Source organism: Hipposideros armiger, unplaced genomic scaffold, assembly GCF_001890085.2.
Source record: "Hipposideros armiger isolate ML-2016 unplaced genomic scaffold, ASM189008v1 scaffold_4, whole genome shotgun sequence".
In the NCBI taxonomy this organism is placed as follows: Eukaryota; Metazoa; Chordata; class Mammalia; order Chiroptera; family Hipposideridae; genus Hipposideros; species Hipposideros armiger.
This window is the reverse complement of record NW_017731354.1, coordinates 186,722-207,593: the sequence shown is the minus strand read 5'-3', so window position 1 is coordinate 207,593 and position 20,872 is coordinate 186,722. Positions and strand designations below refer to the sequence as shown.

At 54.3% G+C, this 20,872-nt stretch overlaps 1 protein-coding gene across 1 annotated transcript in view; it reads right to left on the bottom strand.

Moving 5' to 3' along the window:
* FANCA (FA complementation group A) overlaps positions 1 to 20,872 on the bottom strand; it is a 57,653-nt gene that overhangs the window by 232 nt on the left and 36,549 nt on the right. Inside the window, exons 16-37 of the mRNA XM_019644188.1 lie at positions 20,158 to 20,231; positions 18,242 to 18,355; positions 17,046 to 17,182; positions 16,512 to 16,582; positions 16,130 to 16,226; positions 15,867 to 16,054; positions 14,581 to 14,677; positions 13,424 to 13,600; positions 12,114 to 12,187; positions 10,334 to 10,462; positions 7,704 to 7,788; positions 6,575 to 6,741; positions 6,034 to 6,139; positions 5,091 to 5,150; positions 4,864 to 4,968; positions 3,970 to 4,079; positions 2,737 to 2,869; positions 1,458 to 1,520; positions 962 to 1,064; positions 604 to 679; positions 347 to 507; positions 135 to 227 (exon numbers count right to left, since the gene is read on the bottom strand). Of these exons, the coding sequence (XP_019499733.1) occupies positions 135 to 227; positions 347 to 507; positions 604 to 679; positions 962 to 1,064; positions 1,458 to 1,520; positions 2,737 to 2,869; positions 3,970 to 4,079; positions 4,864 to 4,968; positions 5,091 to 5,150; positions 6,034 to 6,139; positions 6,575 to 6,741; positions 7,704 to 7,788; positions 10,334 to 10,462; positions 12,114 to 12,187; positions 13,424 to 13,600; positions 14,581 to 14,677; positions 15,867 to 16,054; positions 16,130 to 16,226; positions 16,512 to 16,582; positions 17,046 to 17,182; positions 18,242 to 18,355; positions 20,158 to 20,231 (2,420 nt within the window). The remainder of the gene's footprint in view (positions 1 to 134; positions 228 to 346; positions 508 to 603; positions 680 to 961; positions 1,065 to 1,457; positions 1,521 to 2,736; positions 2,870 to 3,969; positions 4,080 to 4,863; positions 4,969 to 5,090; positions 5,151 to 6,033; positions 6,140 to 6,574; positions 6,742 to 7,703; positions 7,789 to 10,333; positions 10,463 to 12,113; positions 12,188 to 13,423; positions 13,601 to 14,580; positions 14,678 to 15,866; positions 16,055 to 16,129; positions 16,227 to 16,511; positions 16,583 to 17,045; positions 17,183 to 18,241; positions 18,356 to 20,157; positions 20,232 to 20,872) is intronic.

Sequence of the window (20,872 nt, the reverse complement as noted above, 5' to 3'; positions counted from 1 at the left end):
CCCAGTGGCCCTGCAGCCACAATGCCAAGCGCTGGGCGCAGGCATCCTCGTTTTACCTAAAGTGGGCCCTCCGCTCCCTCACATTTAAAGAGTGATTTGGGTTTAAAATGGAGAGGTGAGAATCTGGGACTTACCTCTGCCATATTGGAGAAGCTCTTTCTCGGGCACCGAGGTATCAATTGCAGCAGAAAAAGACGGGCTTTTGTTAACAGGCCCACAGGGTCGCTCTATAGGGGATAGGCAGAGCACGGGTCAGGGGGGCACATGTGTGCTGGGAGTGGCCGGCACCGGCCTCAGGCCCCAGACAGCTTGCCGTCTGTCTGAAGGTGGCCAGCCCGCCCGTCACCTGCCTGGCCCTGGAGTTCCTGGCTGTTGCTGGCCAGTGCTGGCAGTGCACTCGTGTTCCCAGCCACGAAGAGGCGCAGCAGCTGCAGGTACAGGTCCACAGCGACATGCAGAAAGGCGTCCTCCCGGACAAGGGCATCTCCATCAAAGCAAGGGAGGAGGCTGCAGGCAGAGCCCCCCCACAGGTAAGTAGCAGGTGGCACAGGCAGTTATGGGCCGCCTGCCCACTTGGAGATCGCAGCAGCCTGGGGCGCTTACCTGTAGAAGGCCACTGGCAGCAGGCTGACGTGCTGGTTGGGGACCAGGCGGAGGAGGATGCGTCCCAGGCCAGCATCTGTAACCCAAGGGGCTCAGTGTCTTCAGGGGACCTCATGTGCCTTGAGGCCAGAAGGGAGACGGCCCAGCCACAGTGGGGGTCCATCCCATTCTTTTGTTGTTTAAATTAGCTTACACTGCATTTGTCCTGACTAAAATGGGGTTCATATGCTTAGCCAGGAGATAACCATTGGAAAATTGCTTCTGAAGAGAAAAACTAAAGTGTCAGGAATCCCAGCCGATGGCCGGTAACCAGACAGACAGGGGCCACCCATTCGCTGTTGAGTCTCCATGGACTTACCCGTCTCTGTTAACTGAAAAATCTGCAGCCAGGACGCCGTCCTCCTCTGCAGACAGCCTAGGACCTCAGCACAAAGGTCCAAGGCCTTTGGGGTGTCAACAGCCTGTGGCCCACACAAGAGGGGGAATGACTCAGACGGCAGGTATCTGGGTTCAGAGCTGGGAACGTGGGGCAGAGGGACAACCCCCCATCATAGAATCATCACAGACGGTAACCTTTCCTGTTTTAGTGGTGACGACTTATAGAAAGCATCACCCTGGGGCCTCTGGATGGAGAGAGCTCAGGCAAGAGGTGGTGGCCAAGGACCTTTGGCGCCCAAATTGGAAACAAAGGCCCATGGTCGAGGAGTCCCACTTCAGTGAGCGCGGGCATCTCCTGAGAAACCTTCAGAGTGAAGGTTCCAGACCCCACCCTCACCCCAATCCTGACTCAGGAGGTCTGGGAAGAGGGGGGGCGCAGAGGCGCGGCTAGGACCTGCCGTTCCGAGCTGACTTACGTGTGGGGTCAGATGTGACGACACCAGGCCCATCAAGGAAAAGAAAAACAGGAAAACCAATAGCTGCAAATACCAACAGGGATACTTATGACGTTACCTGTGCTCTTGGTCCCCACCAAGCAGTTCTAAGTAAGGAATGCACACTTGTCCATCAACATTTACAGGGCTGGGGAGAAGTCTGTGAGCGGTCTCCTCAGACACATTTCCCACCACTTTTAAACAAAATTTAATTGGAATAAATTAGTACTGACTGGGTCATTTTATGCTTGTCTTTAAATAACTTGGCAGTGACAGCAGTAAGGAACCGAGGTCTCCCTGGCATGTGAGTGCCCCAGCTGCAGGCACGGCCACCCGTGCAGTGACCTGCCAGCCTAGCCTCGCTCCCTGGCCTCCAGTCCGGAAGTCTCTGTAAAGCCCTGGAGATAAACCCACAGGCTGCCGACTGACTCGGGGCAGGGACACGTGCTCCCGGGCTGAGCGGGGACTCTGGGGACCCCGTCTCCTCGCCACACCCAGGCCTGGGGGCTTTGGAGCCACTCACATCCCTTCCAACAAAAACAACCTGAAAACAAACTTCAAAGAATCTATTTGTAGGTTTTTTTACTTTAAATTATAGTTACCAAAAATACCGTGATCAGGCAATTGATTTAGTTGTCAGGCACACGGGTGGGCCCTTGTGTTTGTAGAACCAGCAGCTTAGCTGGGGGAGAGGCTGGTGGGAGCGCCATGGGGCTGGTTTTCTGCTAACTCTGATGGGTGCCCCCACTCCCTGGGAGAGGGGCTCTGCACGCTAAGCCGGGGAGGGGGGGCAGTGGGCACAGACTCCGGCCTGGTCCCACGGCTCCCAGGGGGGACGTTTCAAGGTGTCCACCTGAACTTCGAGCGGCCTTCTCTCCACCCACTTTCCTCACACCTGCCCAGTCTCCCACACACACCTAACTGGGGGTGCATGTCAACTGAGGCTATGGGAACATGGACAAAAGGTTCTGCTGGACAGCTGACAGCCCTGCCCTGGGTTGTGGCGAGCATAAAAATCGGCTAAATAAAAACACTTCAAAAATGAAACAAGGTATTATTTTTACCAGTAAACATGAGAGTCAAAGTGTTACTGAACCTTTAAGCCCAGTAAGTTTTACTTCCAAATAGAGTGACAAGAACTGCCAACTTTTCTCTGTCCTTGGAAAAGCTCAGCTTTTAGGTGAACCCTGAGGAACCCCACTGACAAGAACACTGAAAACGAGCTTGCTAGAAAAGAGGAAAGCGGGAGACTCGTTCTTGCCTCCTCACTCAGGCTGTGCAGCCCCTCCAGGCCGCCTCTTTCGGTCCTGGCTCGTTGGATGGTGAAGTACAGCGCAGCAGCAGACACCCAGGCCGGGCCCGGTGCAGGGGCCGCGATGTCGGTGGAGAGAAAGCTGCGAGGTAGAGAGATGTGTCATTACCACCGAAAACCTAAGGTCCTTGTTCCCAGAACTGTCACATGCTCGCCCCCACCCCCCATCCTTTGTGTTAAGTAGCAGAAACGAAGTCTGCGGAGCCCAAGCCTGTGTCATGGGCTCATCCTTGGCTCAGGGTCCTTCCCGGTCTCATTAGGCGTCCTCTATGCCACAAACACGAGGAAGCAGGGGGTCCTGACAGGGCGTCTGGTCCCAGCTGCCTGAGCTTTAAAAGGATGTCATGGACACTGTGGCCGTCACCAAATCCACCCCTGGACCCTCACGTGCCTGCGGCCACCCTCCTGCTAAATCAGCCCCTGCTGACTGCACTGTGATGCTCACAAAGGTTCTCCGGAGGGTTAGGAATGACCAGAGATTAATAATGGAGTGTAGACGTTGAGTTAAGCTTTAGGGGCAGCCGGATGGATCAGTTGGTTAGAGTGCAGTGCTCATAACACCAAGGTTGCCGGTTCGATCCCCACATGGACCACTGAGATGTGCCCTCCACAACTAGGTTGAAATAACTACTTGACTTGAAGCTGATGGGTCCTGGAAAAACAGTTCCCCAATTTAAAAAAACAAAACAAAAAAACGCTTTAAATATCTGGTCTGTCTGTGTAGAACCAGCGGTGCTGGGTGAGACTTGCTTTGTTTTCTGACATTTCAAGCACCCTGACCCTGCAGGGAGACACCGGTGGGCAAACACTGTCACAAAGACAGAAGGAGGCTGCATGTGGCTAGCAGTTCTTTCTGATGACTGCTGGGAGCACAGCAGTCCCAGGAAGGTGGGTTGACCCAGATCATAGGCCCAGGCCCAGGGCCCGCTCTGCAAGTGAGGAGACGGGCAGATGGGCAGGACACCTAAGCAGGGTTGAACTCGATAATGAGGCCAGAATCAGCCTTTCCCAAAACATTTGGGAAGTTCTCACTTGGAAAGGAGCCTGTAAGCTTAGCTCCCTGCCCTTCACGTGGGTCTTGCAGACCTGCACACAGGCCCTTCTCGTGCACCCCGGGATGTCTGTGGAGGTGACTCAGGGCAGGTCCGCCCTCCGTCCGCTAGTCCAGCTTCCAGCACTCACCTCCTGGCAAACTGCTGGGCCTCTTGCAGCATCTGCAGCCCTCGGGGAGATGGGCCCGGGAAGCTCCTCCAGCGACAATGAAGCTCAGGCTCCAGGCGTGGCCACCAAAACTCCCCGAAAGAAAGGTGACAGGTCAGGGGCAACTAAAGATGGGTGCCCCTCCGGCCAACGCCCCCACCCCCACAGCCGGTTCACACTCATCTAACGCTTCAGAACGCCAAAGGCAGGCTCTCCAGCACCTCGTTTAAGGCTCAGAGCTGTCCCACGAGGCATTCCTGCCCCCGTGTGCAGAGGACATGGACTGCAGAGCGGATGGTCTTGCCTAAGGAGCCACCCTGTCTGGAGTCGGCCACTCTGCCCAGAGCTGGGCTGGGCTCCCCAACATCCTGCTGAAAGCTGGTGTTTTAAACACAGGGTAGCTCGCTTCCAGTGAGTTCCACCCAACTGAGCTACAGGCTCAGGCCGGCCCGAGTGTGCTGTGAGGGAGGCGCAAAGGCACCACACCATTGATGCTCCGGTGTCGGTTCACACCAGGGCCGGCTCCCTGTTCTCAAGTCCTGAGGCAGCAGCCAGGACTACAGACGAGCAAACACGACCATACCCTTGGGAGAGCACAGGCCCTTGTGTCCACTTCTGCCACTGCAGAGCGAGAGCGAGTGGCTAAACAAACACTGACACACAGACGCACAGCCTGCTTGTTTCAATGCTTATCAGGTCTCTGCTGCCTGAGATGGGCTGGGGCACAGGCAAGGGAGCCTGTCACCCCACCTGCATTCTGACATGTCCGCCTAACCCCCACTGCTCCCAAAGCACAGTAACTAAGATGAGGTTTTAGTGGGGGACAGACAACATGGCGCCAAGGGGCCCCGGAGGCCCCGCGGGTGCTGGACCTACCAGAGCGGACGTCAGAAGCAAGGGGCACTGGGTCTGGCACGCACTCAGGGCCAGGTCGGCCGCCAGGGAGGGATCTCGGCTTCGCGAGCAGGCACTGAGGAGCCCCTGCAGAAGGGACGTGCCGAGTTCAGCGGTTTGCATGTGGGCCCTGAAAACACCACCGGACACATGGACCCAGCCCAGGTGGTGTCAGCTGCGACGTGTGAGGCACAGAGAAAACCAATTACCCGGAAGAAGTGGACGGTGATGTCGTGGGTCAGGGCACCTCCATGGAAACACAAGTTTCTCTGCAAAGCAGTGCAGGCCAGTGAGAAAGGTACTGACAAGGCGGGAGGGCGGGGGTGGAGCTGTGGGAGGAGACACACTGTGATGGCTGCGGCACCGCTGACCACGAGGGTGGCCTCGGGCCTTCCCACCGTTCAAGACTTTCCACGCTCACCGCCTCTGCACACTCCTGTGCGTGGCCAGACCCCCGCCCACCAGCGGTGGCGCCGGCACCGGGCTGCAGGGAGGCAGGCGCAGCCTGGTGGCCCTTCTCTGCTATCCTCAAACTTGCTCAGCTGACGGCTTCCATAGCACGTCTGGGACCACCAAGGAAAACAGCCTTTGGTGCACATGTCAACAAAACCAGCTGCCATTGCCTCTGCTTTCCAAGTCTCCTTTCCAGGCTCTGCGCAACTGCCGCCTTCGGGGGGAAAGCTGTCCCATGTGCGGGCGCGTGCTTGTTCAGGTGCCTCGCCGACCCCACCTGGTACCATCAGAGCCCCTGAGGCTGAGCTCTTGAACAATGACAGGACACAAGGCCACCTGGGGGGCATGGCGGTCATCACCACTGGATGGAGAGGGAGGGAGGTGCCTCGTAGGTGACCGGCCTGCAACATTCATGGGTCCAAACCACTAAAATCCAGGGAAAGTTCCTGGAGGAGCTGGGCTCTGCCCCTCCCTGGTCCGTCCGGTGGTGGCTGAAGGGAGGATGCCCACGCTCCTGCTCTCACGCTCGCCAACCACCCTGCCCTCCCGCGCTTCCCGTATTCCCACGTGGTCAGGACCCACGCCAGAGCACTGAGCTCAGTGTGACCACAGATGCACTCAGGAATTTTCAAGGAACAGCCCTCAGTGACAAGATAGCTCCTCGCCCCTGTGTCCCGAGGCCACTTGCCCCGCACTTACCAGCTCGGAGTTGACCAAGTGGAAGAACGCATCGCAGTCGGGGGTGGTTGGCTGTTCCATCTGGGGGCTGCCGACAAGAACAGATGGAGGCAGGACAAGCAGGATCCTTGGAGAGAAGGCAGTGCGTCCACGGTCTCGAGGACAAGACTCGGTCTGCAGCCCCCGCCATCCCTGCCTGGAGCTGTGGGCTGAGCACCTGGGCCCCACTGCAGACACTCAAAATGTGTTACCCAAAACCCGAGTTTAAGTTGTCTAAGCACCAAGTGAAAGGGTGCCCCCCAGTCTATCAGAGCAGTTCCCTGCACCTGGAAAAGATCGTGTCACATTATTTGTGACTCATGGCTGCATGCTATCTTTGAACACAGTTCTTATTCTGACATGAGGTCTTTTAAGCTCCATCTTTCAGCAAGTGGATCCCTGAGTCTGAGTAGGAAGGCTGTAATCCAACGTGCTTCATACCCAGGCCCTGCTCTCCGTGGTAACCCCAAGGAGAAGGTGCCAGCACAGGGCGGGGAGCAGTAGGGGCACATGGTGCTGTTACCATTTGTACATGAGTAGCTCCCGTTGTCTCTGAAGACGGGAGGCCACGTCCCACCCGCTTGCCAGAGCCTGGAGCCGTCTGTGGAAGACCCCGAAAAGGATGTGCCCCCCAGAGGGAGCACGGCCATGGGGCACCGCTGGGCCCTGCTTCAGGTCGACCGCCATCTCCTGGAAAAAGGCAAGGCCCAGCTGCTCATAAACTTTCACCTCTGTCCCAAATGTGAAGGCACAGAGTCCTTGGGGCTTACTGTCAGCCCCAATGGGGACCCTGAGGTGGGCCTGGAAGAGCGGTCTCTGTCAGGGCTGGAAAGAGCCAAGTGGGACCAGCCCTTTGAAATCACTGGAAAATTGTAAACATACAAATAGTACAAAGAACACCTTTACCCAGATTTACCTCCAGCTAACGTTTCACCGTTTATCATTTGCTCTTTCTGATACATATAGTGTGTGTGCACACATGTGAGGGTGAATTACATACAAGACACGCACACAGTAGGCCTCGATAAAAGACTGACACGTGTGCACACGGCTGCTGGTCACCCTTCCTTCACATCAGTTATGACGGGTGTGGGGGGACAAGAGGTCAAGAAGCGGGGCAGGGGCCTCGGGTCTCTTCTTTGTGACTTTTTACTTCTTTGCACGTTTCCCCAGTGCCCCAAACCACACCATGGTTCCCCTTCCAGTCCCCACATTTTCTAAAGACGGAGCAGGAGCACCACCAGGAAGCCTGCACTTCCGGAGGCAGGCCCCAGAGCTCACTCTCAGGGCCTAACCTTGCTGCCCTGGAAAGACCCGAGGAGAGCAGGCACGCTGCCTGGCCCGGTGACAAGAAGGCGGCCTGTGGAGGGGCCTAACAACCTTGTGAAACAGTGTCTCCTGGCCTCCAAACTTGGCGGACTTTTGACCTGCCGCCCGGTGGAGGGTCACTGACATCACTCCTTAGAGCCCGACATCCCAGTGGAACGGGTAGTGGAGCGACCATCACCTTATTACCAAAGTGGGTATTTTCTGATTCCTCTATTTTCAGATGTGGGGCGTGTTCTCATGCTGTTCAGTTGCCTTAGGACCCATTATGGATACTCAACAATAAATATTTAGCAGTGAACACACTGAGTTTTCTTCTAAATTACCTGCAATCTGGAAAAAATATCCCGATTTCCCATGCAGCCACCGAGAACCAAGTCAGAATTCTCTGAGCGCTCGTAACTCCTTGAACTGAAATGAAAACACAGGAAAGTCCTCCTGAGCACGTCTGAACCGTGCCGGGATCCTGCCTCTCCTCCTGCCAACAGAGTGGTATGTGGTCAGAGCCAGTAGGGCTCTGGGGACCATGTGACACACATGGTAATCAGCAAACAAAACCTGTAACAAAATACTAACAACCCAAATCCAGCAACATATAAAAACAATTATGTGCCATAACCTAGTGGGATTTACCCCAAGGATGCACGGTTGGTTCAATATCCAAAAACCAATTAATGTGATATACACATCGATAGAATAAAAAACAAAAACCACGTGATACATCTCAACAGATGCACATAAAGCATTAGGCTAAATTAAATACCCTTTCATGATTAAAAACACTCAACAAACTAGGAGTAGACGAGAACTTCCTCAACCTGATAAAGGGCATCTGTGAAAAGCCCACAGCTGACATCACACTTAGTGATGAAAGCCTGGGAACTTTCCTCCTGAGATTAGGAATAAGATAAAGACATCCCCTCTCGCCACTTCCATTCAACACTGCAGCAAAAGCGCTAGCCAGGACCGCTCAGCCAGAAAAAGAAATAAAAAGCATCCAGATGGAAGGGAAACTTAAACCATGTCTATTCACAGATGACATGATCTTATATATAGAAAACCCTAAAGAATCCACAATAAAAAACTATTAGAGCAAATAAATGAGGTCAGCAAAGTTGCAGGATAGGAAATCAAAATACAAAAATCATTTGTGTTTCTATACACTAGCAATGAATAATCCAAAAATGAAATCAGGACAATTATTTCCATTTACAATGGTGTGAAAAACAATAAGAATAAATTTAACCAAGGAGGTGCAAAACTTGTACTACAACACCTTGTTGAAAAAAATTAAAGACCTAAATAAAGATATCCCACGTTCATGGAGAGGAAGACTCAGTATTGTTAAGAAGGCAACACATCCAAACTGACCTACAGATACAATGCAATCCCTTTCGGAGTCCTAGATGATTTGCAGACATGGACGAGCTGATCCCCAGCTTCAGATGGAATTGCAAAGGACCCAGAACAGTCAAAACAACTTTGAAAAAGAACAAAGTTGGAAGACTCACATTTTCCAATTTGAAACTTAACTACAAAACTACAGTAATCAAAACAGTGTGGGACAGACAGGTAGAGCAGCACAACAGAGTCTAGAAATACACCTCTGCATGTATGGTTAACTGATTTTCAACAAGGGGGAAGACCATTCAATGGGGAAAGGTCAGTGTCTCCAACAAAAGGTGCCAGGACAGCTGGATATCCACCCACAGAAGAGCGACGCTGGATCCCAAACGTACACCACATACACAACTTAACTCGAATGCATCAAAGGCCTAAACATAACAGCTAAAACTAAAACTAGATGATTTGGCCTTCAAGAAAATTTAAAACTTTTGTGCATCAGAGTACTCCACTGAGGAAGTGAAAAGATGACTCAGGCTGGGAGAAAATGTGTGCAACTCATGTATGTGACAAGGATCTCAAATCTGGAATATATGAAGAACTCCTACGACTCAATAAAACCAATAACCCAATTTTAAAACGGGCAAAGGAGCTGAACAAACATTTCTCCAGAGACGACACATGAATGGTCAACAAGCAAATGACAAGATGCTCAACATCATCAGCCACCAAAGAAAAGCAAATCAAAATCATGATGAAACACACCACTGAACACCCACTAGGATAACTATTACGAAGATCAAATAAGAGCAACAGTGTTAGTGACGATGTGGAGAGATTGGAGCACGCCCACCCTGCTGGTGGGAGTGTAAATGGCATGGTTTTGGAAAACAACCTGGTAGCTCCTCAAATAGTTAAATATAGAGAACGTAGGACCCAGCAGTTCCATTCCTAGGCATACGTCCAAGAGAAAGGAAAGCAGAGGACCACACAAGGACTTGCACTCAAATGTGCACAGCAGAAATATTCACAAGAGCCAAAAAGTGAGAACCCGCATGTCCATCAACTGATGAGCGGATAAACAAAGTGTGGTGTGTCCTTCCATGGGATACTGTTCAGTCATGAAAAGGAATGATGCTCTGATACACACTACATGACGAACCTTGAAAACACTACTGAGTGAGCCAGACACCAAGGACATACTGTGTGATTCCAACGGACAAATCCATAGACAGAAAAGGCTTGTCCCCAAGGGAACAACTGACGGCAGCGCACTGGCCAACATCAGTGCTGTCCCGGCCACTATGTGCCGGGAGGAGCACCGCAGCGCTGCCGGCTGTACCGAAATGTAACGAGAGCGAGCCTTGTGCCGACTGGATGGTTTGCTTAGAGGCTCGTGGAGAAGAGAGGGGCATGGGGAAAAAGAATGGCGTCTGTCCTGTGTGTGTCTCCGGTAACCATTGGCCCAGACAGTGTAACAGGATGCTTTCCCTATGACTGAGGTAACAGGATGTATCACCTTGACAGCAAGCGTGGGGGTGAAGAGACAAAAGCAGACTCCCTAGAGCCGCCTGTGCTGGGCAGGAGGCGCCTGGACGCCAGCATTGCTGACCTGTGGCAGAAGTCCAGCAGCGCGTCGACAAGGGCGGTGAACGCGGCTTCCAGGTCTCCGTCGCAGCCCCCAGCGGTGTGCGGCTCTGGGAGGAAATGCTCGTGGATGGCCCACAGCTGGAAGTCCCGCCTGCACAGCAAACACCGGGGTCTGTGCTGAGAGGGCTGCCAGCCAGGGCTTTTGGGGAGCCGGGAAAGCAGCCCACAGCGAGGGCGCAGCATTGGGGCTGGGTCGTCAGGGGGCCTGGGGCTGCGGGAAGGCCCTCTACCACCGATCAAGGGCCCCTTGGGGGCCACCCAGCTGGGTGACGGCCCCCAGCGCTCGCCTGATGAGCTGGGGGACAGAGGCTGAGGTGCCCTCGCAGTTGTGTGTGAACTGCCCAGGGGCACCAACAAAGGTTCCTGATCAGGACAGGTGCCCGCAGGAAAGTGTGAGGACAAGCTGACTGACCCCACAGGCAGCACTGCAGTCTACACGGAAGTGAGCCATCTCCATGCACGCACGAGTGCGGGAGGGGCCGACGTGGAAGGGGCTGGTGCTTCCCACCTGCAGCCCGTACAGAATGCATCTCGGTTACTCCTCATTAAAAAGCAGAGGAAGGAGATCCCAGAATAGGTCTAAACAAAACTGCCCAGACAGGGAGCTCGGGGTGAGTTCAACGGTCATGGGCCCTCACACCAGAAAACTGTACCTTCTTTTCCTGCTGGAAAGAGAGAAGGTCGGGAAGGGAAGCGACCCCAGGACATGTGAGTGTGTGCACAAAGCACCCCAAAGCGGGTATGGTACAAACCGGAAAAGGAAACAAAACCCCATTTCCTTGGAAAGAGCAGTTAGCTGCTCTTTTCATCACCACAGCTTTTCCCTTTTTTCATTATTTCTATTTGTTACTCCCAGAATCTGACACCAGACAAGTGTGCAGAGATAGACAGCATCCCACATGTGCGGGAGGGTCTGTGAGCACACGAAGGGCCAGGGCTCAAGGACGGCCAACGCTGACCCTTGGGCTCCTGTGCCCCGCCAGGCTCTCCACACTACACTTCCCTCCTTGACCTCCACCCTGAAGCCTGTGATCCCAAACCCAGGGGCCCCATGAGCACCCACTTGCATTATAGTCTCAGTAATCGGCTCTGGGACCCGCAGGGGCTCAGACCTTGGTTTACCCACTCCTGGTGCCACCTCAAGCCCAGAGCTCCACACGGCACGTGCCCAGTCCTGTGCCTCTCAGCAAGCTGAGTGCACTTTTCCCACGTGGAGGACAGGAGCAGGGCCCACCAACACCAGCGGAGGCCACTCACAGGCCCCCCAGCAGGACTCCGCAAGGCAGGCTTCTCTGTTCCCATCCTGGGAGCGTGCACTTGCTGCTCCCGCCGCCGCTCTCTGGGGAACTTGCTCTGAGAGCATGTCCCGTCCTACCTCTAATCCACTTTCTGTTCCTGCTTGTCCCCAGCCCACACAGGTATACCGTTCTGTGCCATCACTTGGTAAGAGTGCCTGGTCAGGAGTATCAGGGGCTGAAGTGCCAATGGGGAGCCCTGTGTGTCTCGTAGGCACCTGTGTGCTTATCTCGTTTACGCTGCATCCCCAGCTTCTAGAACATTCCAGAAGTGTCTAGCAAACAGCTCAATAAATGTTTCTTGAGAAAAGGAATGAATGAATGAAATTGTGCTCATAGGTAATACCTTAAACTGAACATTAAGGATATAATGACAAAGCTCAAGACTTTAAGACAATGTAGAAAACACTGTAACATTTTAAAGAGCAGAACCCTTTCAACACCTACCTTTCTGTATCTGAAAGAGCATCCAGCTCAGGTTGAACTTCTAGCTCCAGCTGTAACCAGTCTCTGTAAGATAACTGAGAGAAAAGGACCAGCTTAATACCACAGCAAGGACAGCAACAGAACCCACAGGCCAAGTGTGCAAGTCTGTCGTTTCGTGTCGCTGTCGTGTGACATCACAGCCGAAAGCAAGTACCATAGGACGGCAGCCTCTCTCGTGTGTCAGAATCTCCATTCTCACGCCATTTCCCACTGTCGGCCGGAGGTGTCAGCACCCAGCCCTGCTGTTTCCTTTAACCCCAAGTGTGACGCTAACTAAGAGGGTGACACTGGCCCTGGAAGCAGCTCTCCAGCGCCCTGCTGGTGTGAGTGGCTGCCTGTGGCAGTGCACACCTCTCAGGCTACTGCTCACGTCCTAGTTTCTTGGGGCTGGGCAAATAACTGAAGAATAAACTTGATATACTAACATGCTTCAAATATTCACAGTGGCATAGTTCTTGTTTTAAAACTCTTGGCACTATTCCACGCATCGATACAGACCACCCTCAGAACCTCACCGCGTATAAAAAAGAACGTGACAGAAACATGCGTGCAGCAGGTTTCAGCTGTGGAAGGGCCAAAGCCAGGTGGCACGAAGCAGCACACTGCTCAGGGACACACCCGCGCAGCCAAACCGGGGGCAAAGCTGGGTGACCCAGAGCTGACAGCAGCCCCGCGGCCCAGGTGGGGCACCTGCTGGGCTGCCAGTGGGCACAGCCGCCCCGTGTCATTGTTTCTCCCTCCAAGCAGACTGTCAGCCCTACTCGTGTGTAAATGATGGTTAACAATAAAATAATTGAAAAATAATAAAAAAATTGAGAATATTTCCTCTAAATGCCAACACAAGCCGGCAAACGTCCAAGATATGAGAGAACAGCTATGAAAAGGTGCAGAGACGAGCAGTGTGGACACATTGGCTGCACTGGGCCAAGGCTCCCTCGCAATGGCTGCACTCGGTGAAGCCCTGCCCCAAACCAGAGCCTGGCAGACACACTTAAAGCATGTTTTTACCCACCCCTAAAATTCTCTGCAGAGCACGGTACTGTCAGGGGAACGGACAGAGTGCAAGCACCGTTCTGTCTGGCTCCTCACACCTGCGTGTGAGTTGACACCAATCCCAGCAACAGTTTCAAGCTCAGCCACAACTGTGCTGCTCGGGCATCCCTGAGCCAGGCCGGCCCGCCCACCACGTCCTCAGGAAGCCCCAGGTCTGTACCCACAAGCCGGAGAGTCAGGACAAGGTGAGAAGCAAAGGAAGGGACAGTGGGACGTACGTGAAATTCCTTCTGCTTTGACAGTTCCCGGAAGGTTGTGTGTCTCCACAGACAGAGGGCAGCTCGCTGCCAGTCCGTGGGGGGCAGGTACAGGGGCCTCCAGGGAAGGTTGGCCGCGTCCTCCCGAGAGACGGGGCCTCGGGCTTCTGAGAACAACCTGAGCACAACAAACTGGAACTGGAGAAAGAGGGATGCGTTTGCTGTGACAGGCTCACAAAATATCCACGTGACCTGGCTGGGTGCAGCAGGGCAGGATGGAGACCCTGTCATCTGCGGGGGCCTCGCCAACCCCTCGCGGGGCACGGTGGGCACCCAGTGTTCAGTTACGGGCGGTGCTGCAGTGAGCAGCCCTGTCGGTAAATCTTGGCCCACACTGGATGATGTCCTTAGGCTGGACGCTGGGTCTGAATGGCCTCCACAGGGTGGCACCACCCTCCCAGACCGCTCCCGGCACTGCATTTTTCACTAGAACGTGTTCCCATTAGATGGCAAAACATGTGAGTGACGTGTTCACTGTACACTCATGTTTATCGAGGGGCGGCAGGGAGAGCGCGGATCGCACTCTCCAGAGGACCTGCAGAGGGGATGGGCCCCACTCTCCATTTGTGCTTTGCCACTTGGGCACCTGGGACTGAGCTCCTTGACGCCAATGCCGTCTTAACTGTCAGACCCAGGAGCCTGTGCCTTCAGAGCTTCTCAGGTGACCTACTGTAGAGCCTGGAGCTGAGAACCAGGTTCAAACCTCACAAGGAACGTTCCCTAAAACCCTGCAAAAGGAGCACACCGTGACTTGAACAATTCAGGTTTCTAACACGCATCTTTAAACATCTCGTCTTCTAACACATGGAACACGCTTCGTAGACAAGGGAACTCTAGAGGAAATGTGGAATCCCTTCTTTAAATGGGAGATACTTTTTATGAATTTTTATCTAAATTTACCTGTCTTATAAATATCAGTATCTGTTTCTTTAAAAAAGGGGAGGGACATCTGTAGTTGACATCTTACACCCCCTCACGTTAACGCTGCTAACACAAGGAAAAGGCAGCGTTTACCCAAGCAGATACCTGTGGCCGCTCCCACGAGACAGCCTGATAAATAATGGAGCCAAGGCCTCAGACACACAGGAGAACAAAAAACAGGAGCCTAACAGACCTACCTTTTTTATAAGACCTGGAGATAAACAGCTGTACATAGCATCACGTGACTGACAAGAAAACTTACACAAAGAGTAAGAAATGGCTGCTGTACAAAATCTGAAAATAGAAAACAAATTATAACACAGAAATGTGAGCCGTGCAAAATAAGGGATGAAAGAAAAGAAAGTTTGGATCTCCCCAAAGTGAACTGAGGGTGTTTGAAACCAGGGAGCCTGAGGGCCAGTCCTTGGAGCCCTGGGGAAGCGGCCACATGTCACAGCTGTGTGGCCTGAGCTCTGTCCACACCGACATGTGGACTCTGTGCAGATCTGAGGCCACGACGACAAGAGTGACGTCAGGAGAAGCAGGGGGAAAGGGCTTGCGTGCCCCGGGTGTCAGTAAATCCTCACTGTTCCTCCCTAAAAGGGGAATGCAGGACCAGAGCACACTCAGTGTCACACGCAGCCTTAGGGGCAGGGCAGCCCCTGCCTGCCCATGTAGGTTGTCAGGTGTAGAGAGAGCTAAGCTGACCAGGACAGACGGACTCAGAGGCCCCGAGAAAGTCAGGCAGATGGCAGCGAAGACAGCAGGGCGCCGGGGACCGACTCCCAGTGGGGACTGTTTGGTGTTGCCAAGAGCCCCTGGGGGGGGGGCGGTCATCAGCCTGACGGTGTACACATCCGGTGGGTAGTGGCCGGGCTGGCATTCCTGTGCCACCTCTCCTGCTCCATCATGTCCTTAGGCCTTTTGTCCCTTTTGACTGTGAACTGCGACCCCAGTCCCAGCCGGCCAGTCCTAGTCCACACCCACAGGCCCCCTCAGGCTGTGCCCTGCCCAGGTGGCAGCTCTCCCCGCCAGGTGTCCCGTACACAAGGGCCAGGCCAGGCTGGGAGGGGGCGGTGTGTAAACCTGCAGGCTGACAGGATGATGGACCTCCAAACCCTTTAAGGTGAGCTCACTTTTGCACAAGGGAGTTCCAGGTGTCAGAATCTGCCCGAGAGAAAGAGCTACAGCACGAGGCCCCAGCACAGAGACCCTGAGACAGAGCGGACCAGCCCCCTGACCCTGAAAAGCATGGGGCAGGGCACAGGGTCTGCAGTCTGCGGTCAACGTATCAAACGGCAGTTGAGCGAAGTGATACGATCTCATTTTTATAAACAAAAACAAGTCCACATGTAAAAACACACACACAAGGCTCAGGAAGGCGGTCCAGTGGAACGTCTGAGTGACTGACTATCCGGGGCACATATGTTGCTTCTGTCAGCAGAGGGGACAAACGGCCGCGGGACAAGGAAGAGCAGCCCACCTGAGGCAGAAGAACAGAGACTCCCGGGTCCTGCACGGCAGGAGGGTGCTGAAGAACTCAGGGACGGACAAGCCCCCGGCAGGAAAAGGAGGGCCCAGGAGCACCTGCGGGAGTGTGGGCCGGGCCTCGCAGAGGTGGACGGCCAGGGCGGCCAACCCCAGCACGTGCGGCGCACCGAGGCTGGGGCCCTAAATGGAAAAGGAAAGTGGTCCGGCTGGTGGGGTGCAGAGCCCACCTCCCGGCTGCAGGGGGCAGAGCCCTACCTGGTGACGCAGCAGCTGGCACAGCCTGGTGAGCACGGCAGGAAGGAGCGTGTGGGCACAGGTGGCCATCACAAAGCGGGCGGCCCAGGAGCCCTGCCTACAGAAACAACGGCCAGTTCTGGTTGTGTGCAGCCCTCCCACCGAGTCTGGGGGACGCAGTCCAGACCTCAGAGAGAACCGGGCTGTTTCCCCAACAGGGGACTCTCCTGCAGCAACGCTCAACGGCTGGGTAAACGTCGACACCGCCCCTCCACCAGCACAGCAGGAACCAGGGGACTAGGGCTGACGGCCACTGTCCCCGTGGAGCGCGGAGAAGCTCTGCTCCACGAGCAAGGCTGCCCAGGACTGCGCCAAACCACCCAGCAAAGCGTCCCAGCCCTACCTGTCCGGTGGCACAAAGCTGGAGGCTGCCATTAGGTTCTGACAGAAAGACGTCAGCAGGAGATCCACAACCTGAAAGGAGAGGCGTCACTGAGGGCAGCGTGAGCCTGACCTTGTGCTGTTCACACGAATGACACGGGCAGGGCCACAGCTGAGCGAATGAGACTGCAAACCAGGCTTGCATGTGGAGAGGAAGTGCCAGTGCAGACTGGTGCACGATTCCCCATTCCCAAATCCTGGGACCATGACAAGCAAACTGCCATCCCACACTCTGCAGTCCTGAAATGTTACAGCAGAGAGCAGGGCCAGAGGAAACGCCTGAGGCTCGGCGGCTCCAGGCGGCCTCTGGGCATGTTCATGTGTAACGTTTGAGCATGGACTGTGTACACACACAGGCCAGGGCTGCTGACCGTGGCCGTGTTGTCCACAGACACACTTGACATAGCAAAACAAGTGGCGAGAAGGGCCTGTGGCCCAGCTCCTCCCACACAAGGCAGCAGGCGCCACACTGAATGCCCAGGCGTCCCACACGCACCTTCTGTTCCTGCTGCTCCAGCTCAGGAGCGAGGACGCTGAGCTGGATCTTCGAGGCCTCACTGCTGCTGTCGTCCTCGCCGAGGCCCAAGGCGGAGCTGAGCCTTTCGGAAACCACGGCAACCTGAGCAGATACGGCTGCGGAGAGGAGCCCAGTGAGGGGCAAGGGGGCAGCACCCAGCGGTGACTGTACCCCAGGGCCGGCTCACCACAGCCACCTCTTGGGTGTGACTGCCCACTGACCCTGGGCTGCTGTGTCCCCACTGCAGGTGGCAGTGGACCCTGAGCGTGTGACATGGGCAGACTGGGGCCTTTTCCCGTGTTGTGTGTGTGGGGGGCTGATACATTCCTTTACCACCATGAACTCCACTTTTTATCTATAACCCTCCAGCTCTCGCACACACTATAACTCTTGCCAGAGGTGTGCGTCCCAGCCTCCACCGCGTTTGCCCACGCCAGAAGCCATGGCTTCTGTGCGCCAGAAGTCGGACGACAAGTGGGCTGACCTCACCCCATGGAAGCGGAGCTATGCGGCCTTTACACACAAGCATGGCCGGACCTGTCAGCTATCCTGCTGGAGCGCCGGGAGCTGCCAAGCCCCAGGGTCCCCAGATGCCACGTGTGCAGGAGCCCCGCTCTGGGGCCGCGCTCCCACTGTGGGCAGCAGAACTCCGGCAGTTTTGTTGGCATTTCTTCCGTGAGGCTCTCACGGGGTATTCAGGGGTGAAATGAGTTCTTGTGCGTCCATCTATTGCCAAGGCTAGGTAAACACAAGCCCTGTGGGCTGTGCACTCTGCACTGCTCATGACAAGAATCGGAGAGCACAGCTACTGAGTCTCTCGTTCCATGGGCCACTGTGCAGCCCGTGCTGTTACTGCAGACGAGCACTCATTCACACAGACGCAGAGGCCAGCGTTTAGTGTGACAGCTACTTGGGCAGCTTGGACAGGAAGGAAGGCCCCCCAGTAAGAGCAGCCAGCCTCCCCTCCATCGCCTGGCCTACTGGGATGCCAAAGAGCAGGATGTCCATCCTCTGCCCAAGGTCTGTGACAGCCTGAGGGGCCATCTACCTTCCTGTCTGAAAGGCGCCATATGCTCGACACCCACCGGGGCCGTGATGAGGCTTAACTACCAAATGCCAAATTGCAGGAAATGGACCAGCCACTGGGCCCAGCTCACACCCACCGCCGTCCTCACCGTCATACTGGGCGGGGTCTGTCATGGTGGCCCTGAGCTCTCGTAGTGCAGCCGTGAGCAGTCCCAATGTTCTTTCACCACAGCCGGGGTCCACCTTCATTTCTGGGGCTGCGACTGAGGGGTGGGGGGGTGGTGATTTGAACAATTAGGCCAGACAGGTCCATAGTCACACACAGCTGAATATGGACTTCCATCCTGAGGCTGGATGCTGTCATTAAAAGTCAAAACCTTAATAAGTAAGTTTAAGAAAAAGCATGGTTCGGGCCGGCCGAGTGGCGCGATGGTTAAGAACTCGTTTGGGATGCCAGAGGGCCCCGGTTCGGATCCCACATATGAGGGCCGTGACACTGCCCTCCACAGCTAAGATGCTGAACGGCAGCTCAACCTGGAGCTGAGCCGCCGTGAGTTGCCAGTGATGGCGTGGGCTGCAGCCCCTGTGGCAGTGGGTTGCCATGGGCTGCCGTGTGTAGCCAGCAGCCAGCGTGAGTGGCCAGCAGCCGCTGTGAGCGGCCGTCCAGAAGCCGGCGACTGATCTGCCTCGCCCGGGAAGAGTGCAATGATGGTGCCAACTTGGGCCAGTGAAGCAACGTCCTCCACAACTAGACTGAAGAACAAAACGACAACTTGTCTGTTCCCCTTCCCCCAATTCCCCAGCACTGTTCCCATCCACCAATTCCCCAATAAAAATCTTAAAAAAAAAAAGGAGCCTTAAAAACAATCAAATAAAGTATAAAATTTTAAAAAAAGAAAATAAAAAGCATGGTTCTAGGCACCACACACCACAAGTGCGAAAAGCATGCACCTAATGAAAAAAGGCCAGCACAGCGAGGGAGACAGTTAGGGATGGAGGATGACTGAGTGCCTGTTTCTCACACTTTTAAGAAACATTAATGTTTACCATAGGATGTTAAAAAAATAAAACGAAAAAGATTGAGAACTAGTGTTTTAAAAGCAAAACAAGTTCACGTTCTGGCGACCCTGGGCATGTGCAGCAGCTCGCACAGGTCTCACAGTGACACCAGGGACACAGAACCTAAGATTTGTGTCTGTGAGACCCACAGATGAGGTCCTAGAGTACGAAACACTCTAAGAACCCACAAAAGTGGGGCCATAGGGTCGGGTAAGGAAGAGCGAGGCTGTTTCAACACTGGGGCACACGTGTGAGATCGGGGACCTGCATGCTGTGCGCACTCAGGTTTCTGGGTCTCCATGGCCGTGAGAGGAGGGTTCTGGCGACAGAACTAGGAGACACAGCTGTCTCCTTGAGCCTAGCTAGCCCTGCAGACGTCAGAGGGTTTGAACCAGCAAACACCAGCTGCTTCAACAGCGCTGCTCCTGCTGCTTATCCAGTGACACTGTTGAGAACCAGTGACACTGCTGAGAACCAGGCCTGCTGGCACCTGTCACTGTCACCTTGTTAGTGGCCAGAATGGGGGGAGAGGGGGCAGGCACACGCTGACGAGCCTGTGCAGCTGCTCCAGGCACGGCATGTCACTCATGCAGCCTTTCCCATTCAACCTCAGTCCACGTCACTGTTCCCTAGAAGCAGAACCACCCCCAAGCCACCACAGCAGGACTCAGCCATCCAAACAGTCAGAAAGTTGTCACAGGCCATCCGTCCCAACACGCGTCACAAACAGCCTGGCTGCTGGGTCTGAGAGGTCACGTGAATTTAAAACTTGAATTCATTCAGGACAGGCAAAGAGAAACCATGTCACACCCTCACTGGGGCGCACAGTGGTGACAAACAGTAGAGTGGATTCTGAATGGCACGTGCTCCTCCAGGCTGAGAGCCTGTGAGCTGGTGGCACCCGCCCGGCCCCGCCGTGTTGGGCAGCTCTGGCCGGCCCAGCACTGAGGGGACATGACACAGTTCGTGATCGGGAGGCGGGAGGTGCTCATCTCGGCAACCTTACTTGCTGGCTTCTCTTCAGCTGCAGAGCAGGCTCGGCGGTAGGTGGAGTACAACGATGGGGGAATTTTATCCGCTCTACAGCACAAGAAAACATTACAATCAAGTCAACTGTGACTCAAGTTAATTCTCAAGCTTACGATTCCAAAAACCATCATAAAACAAAAATATGTGACATAGTACATCCAAATTATACAACGCTGTGCTCAGCATAACCCTGTTTTGAAGAAAAAAACATCACATGTATGGATTTAAATGGTCCTTACTGTCCCTCAATAACATGGCATATAACATCTGCCAACAGTAGTTTTCATTGGGTAGGGAGATTATAAATGATTTTTACTTCTCTCATTCAAGTTTTGGTAATTTCCAAATTTTAACAGTGGACTTGTATTACTTTTAATGAATAATACTAACAAAAACACCCAATTAACATCATTAAAAATACAAAGAATTATAGATCAAGTCCTGTGATAGGGACATGGAACTTTGTCAGGGCACAGTGACAAGTCCATAAATGGCAGCTCAGGTATGGGACACATGAACAGTGGCCCGGCCTGCAGGACATGAAGCCTGAACATGAGTGGTGAGGCAGGAGGACACCGCCCCAGGTGCTGCAAACTGTGACAATGACACAAACAGAAGGAAGACAGCTGTGCTTCAGAGTAAGATGCCATCATGGGAACCCCAAGTGAGGCAGGGTCACAGCCTGGAGAGCA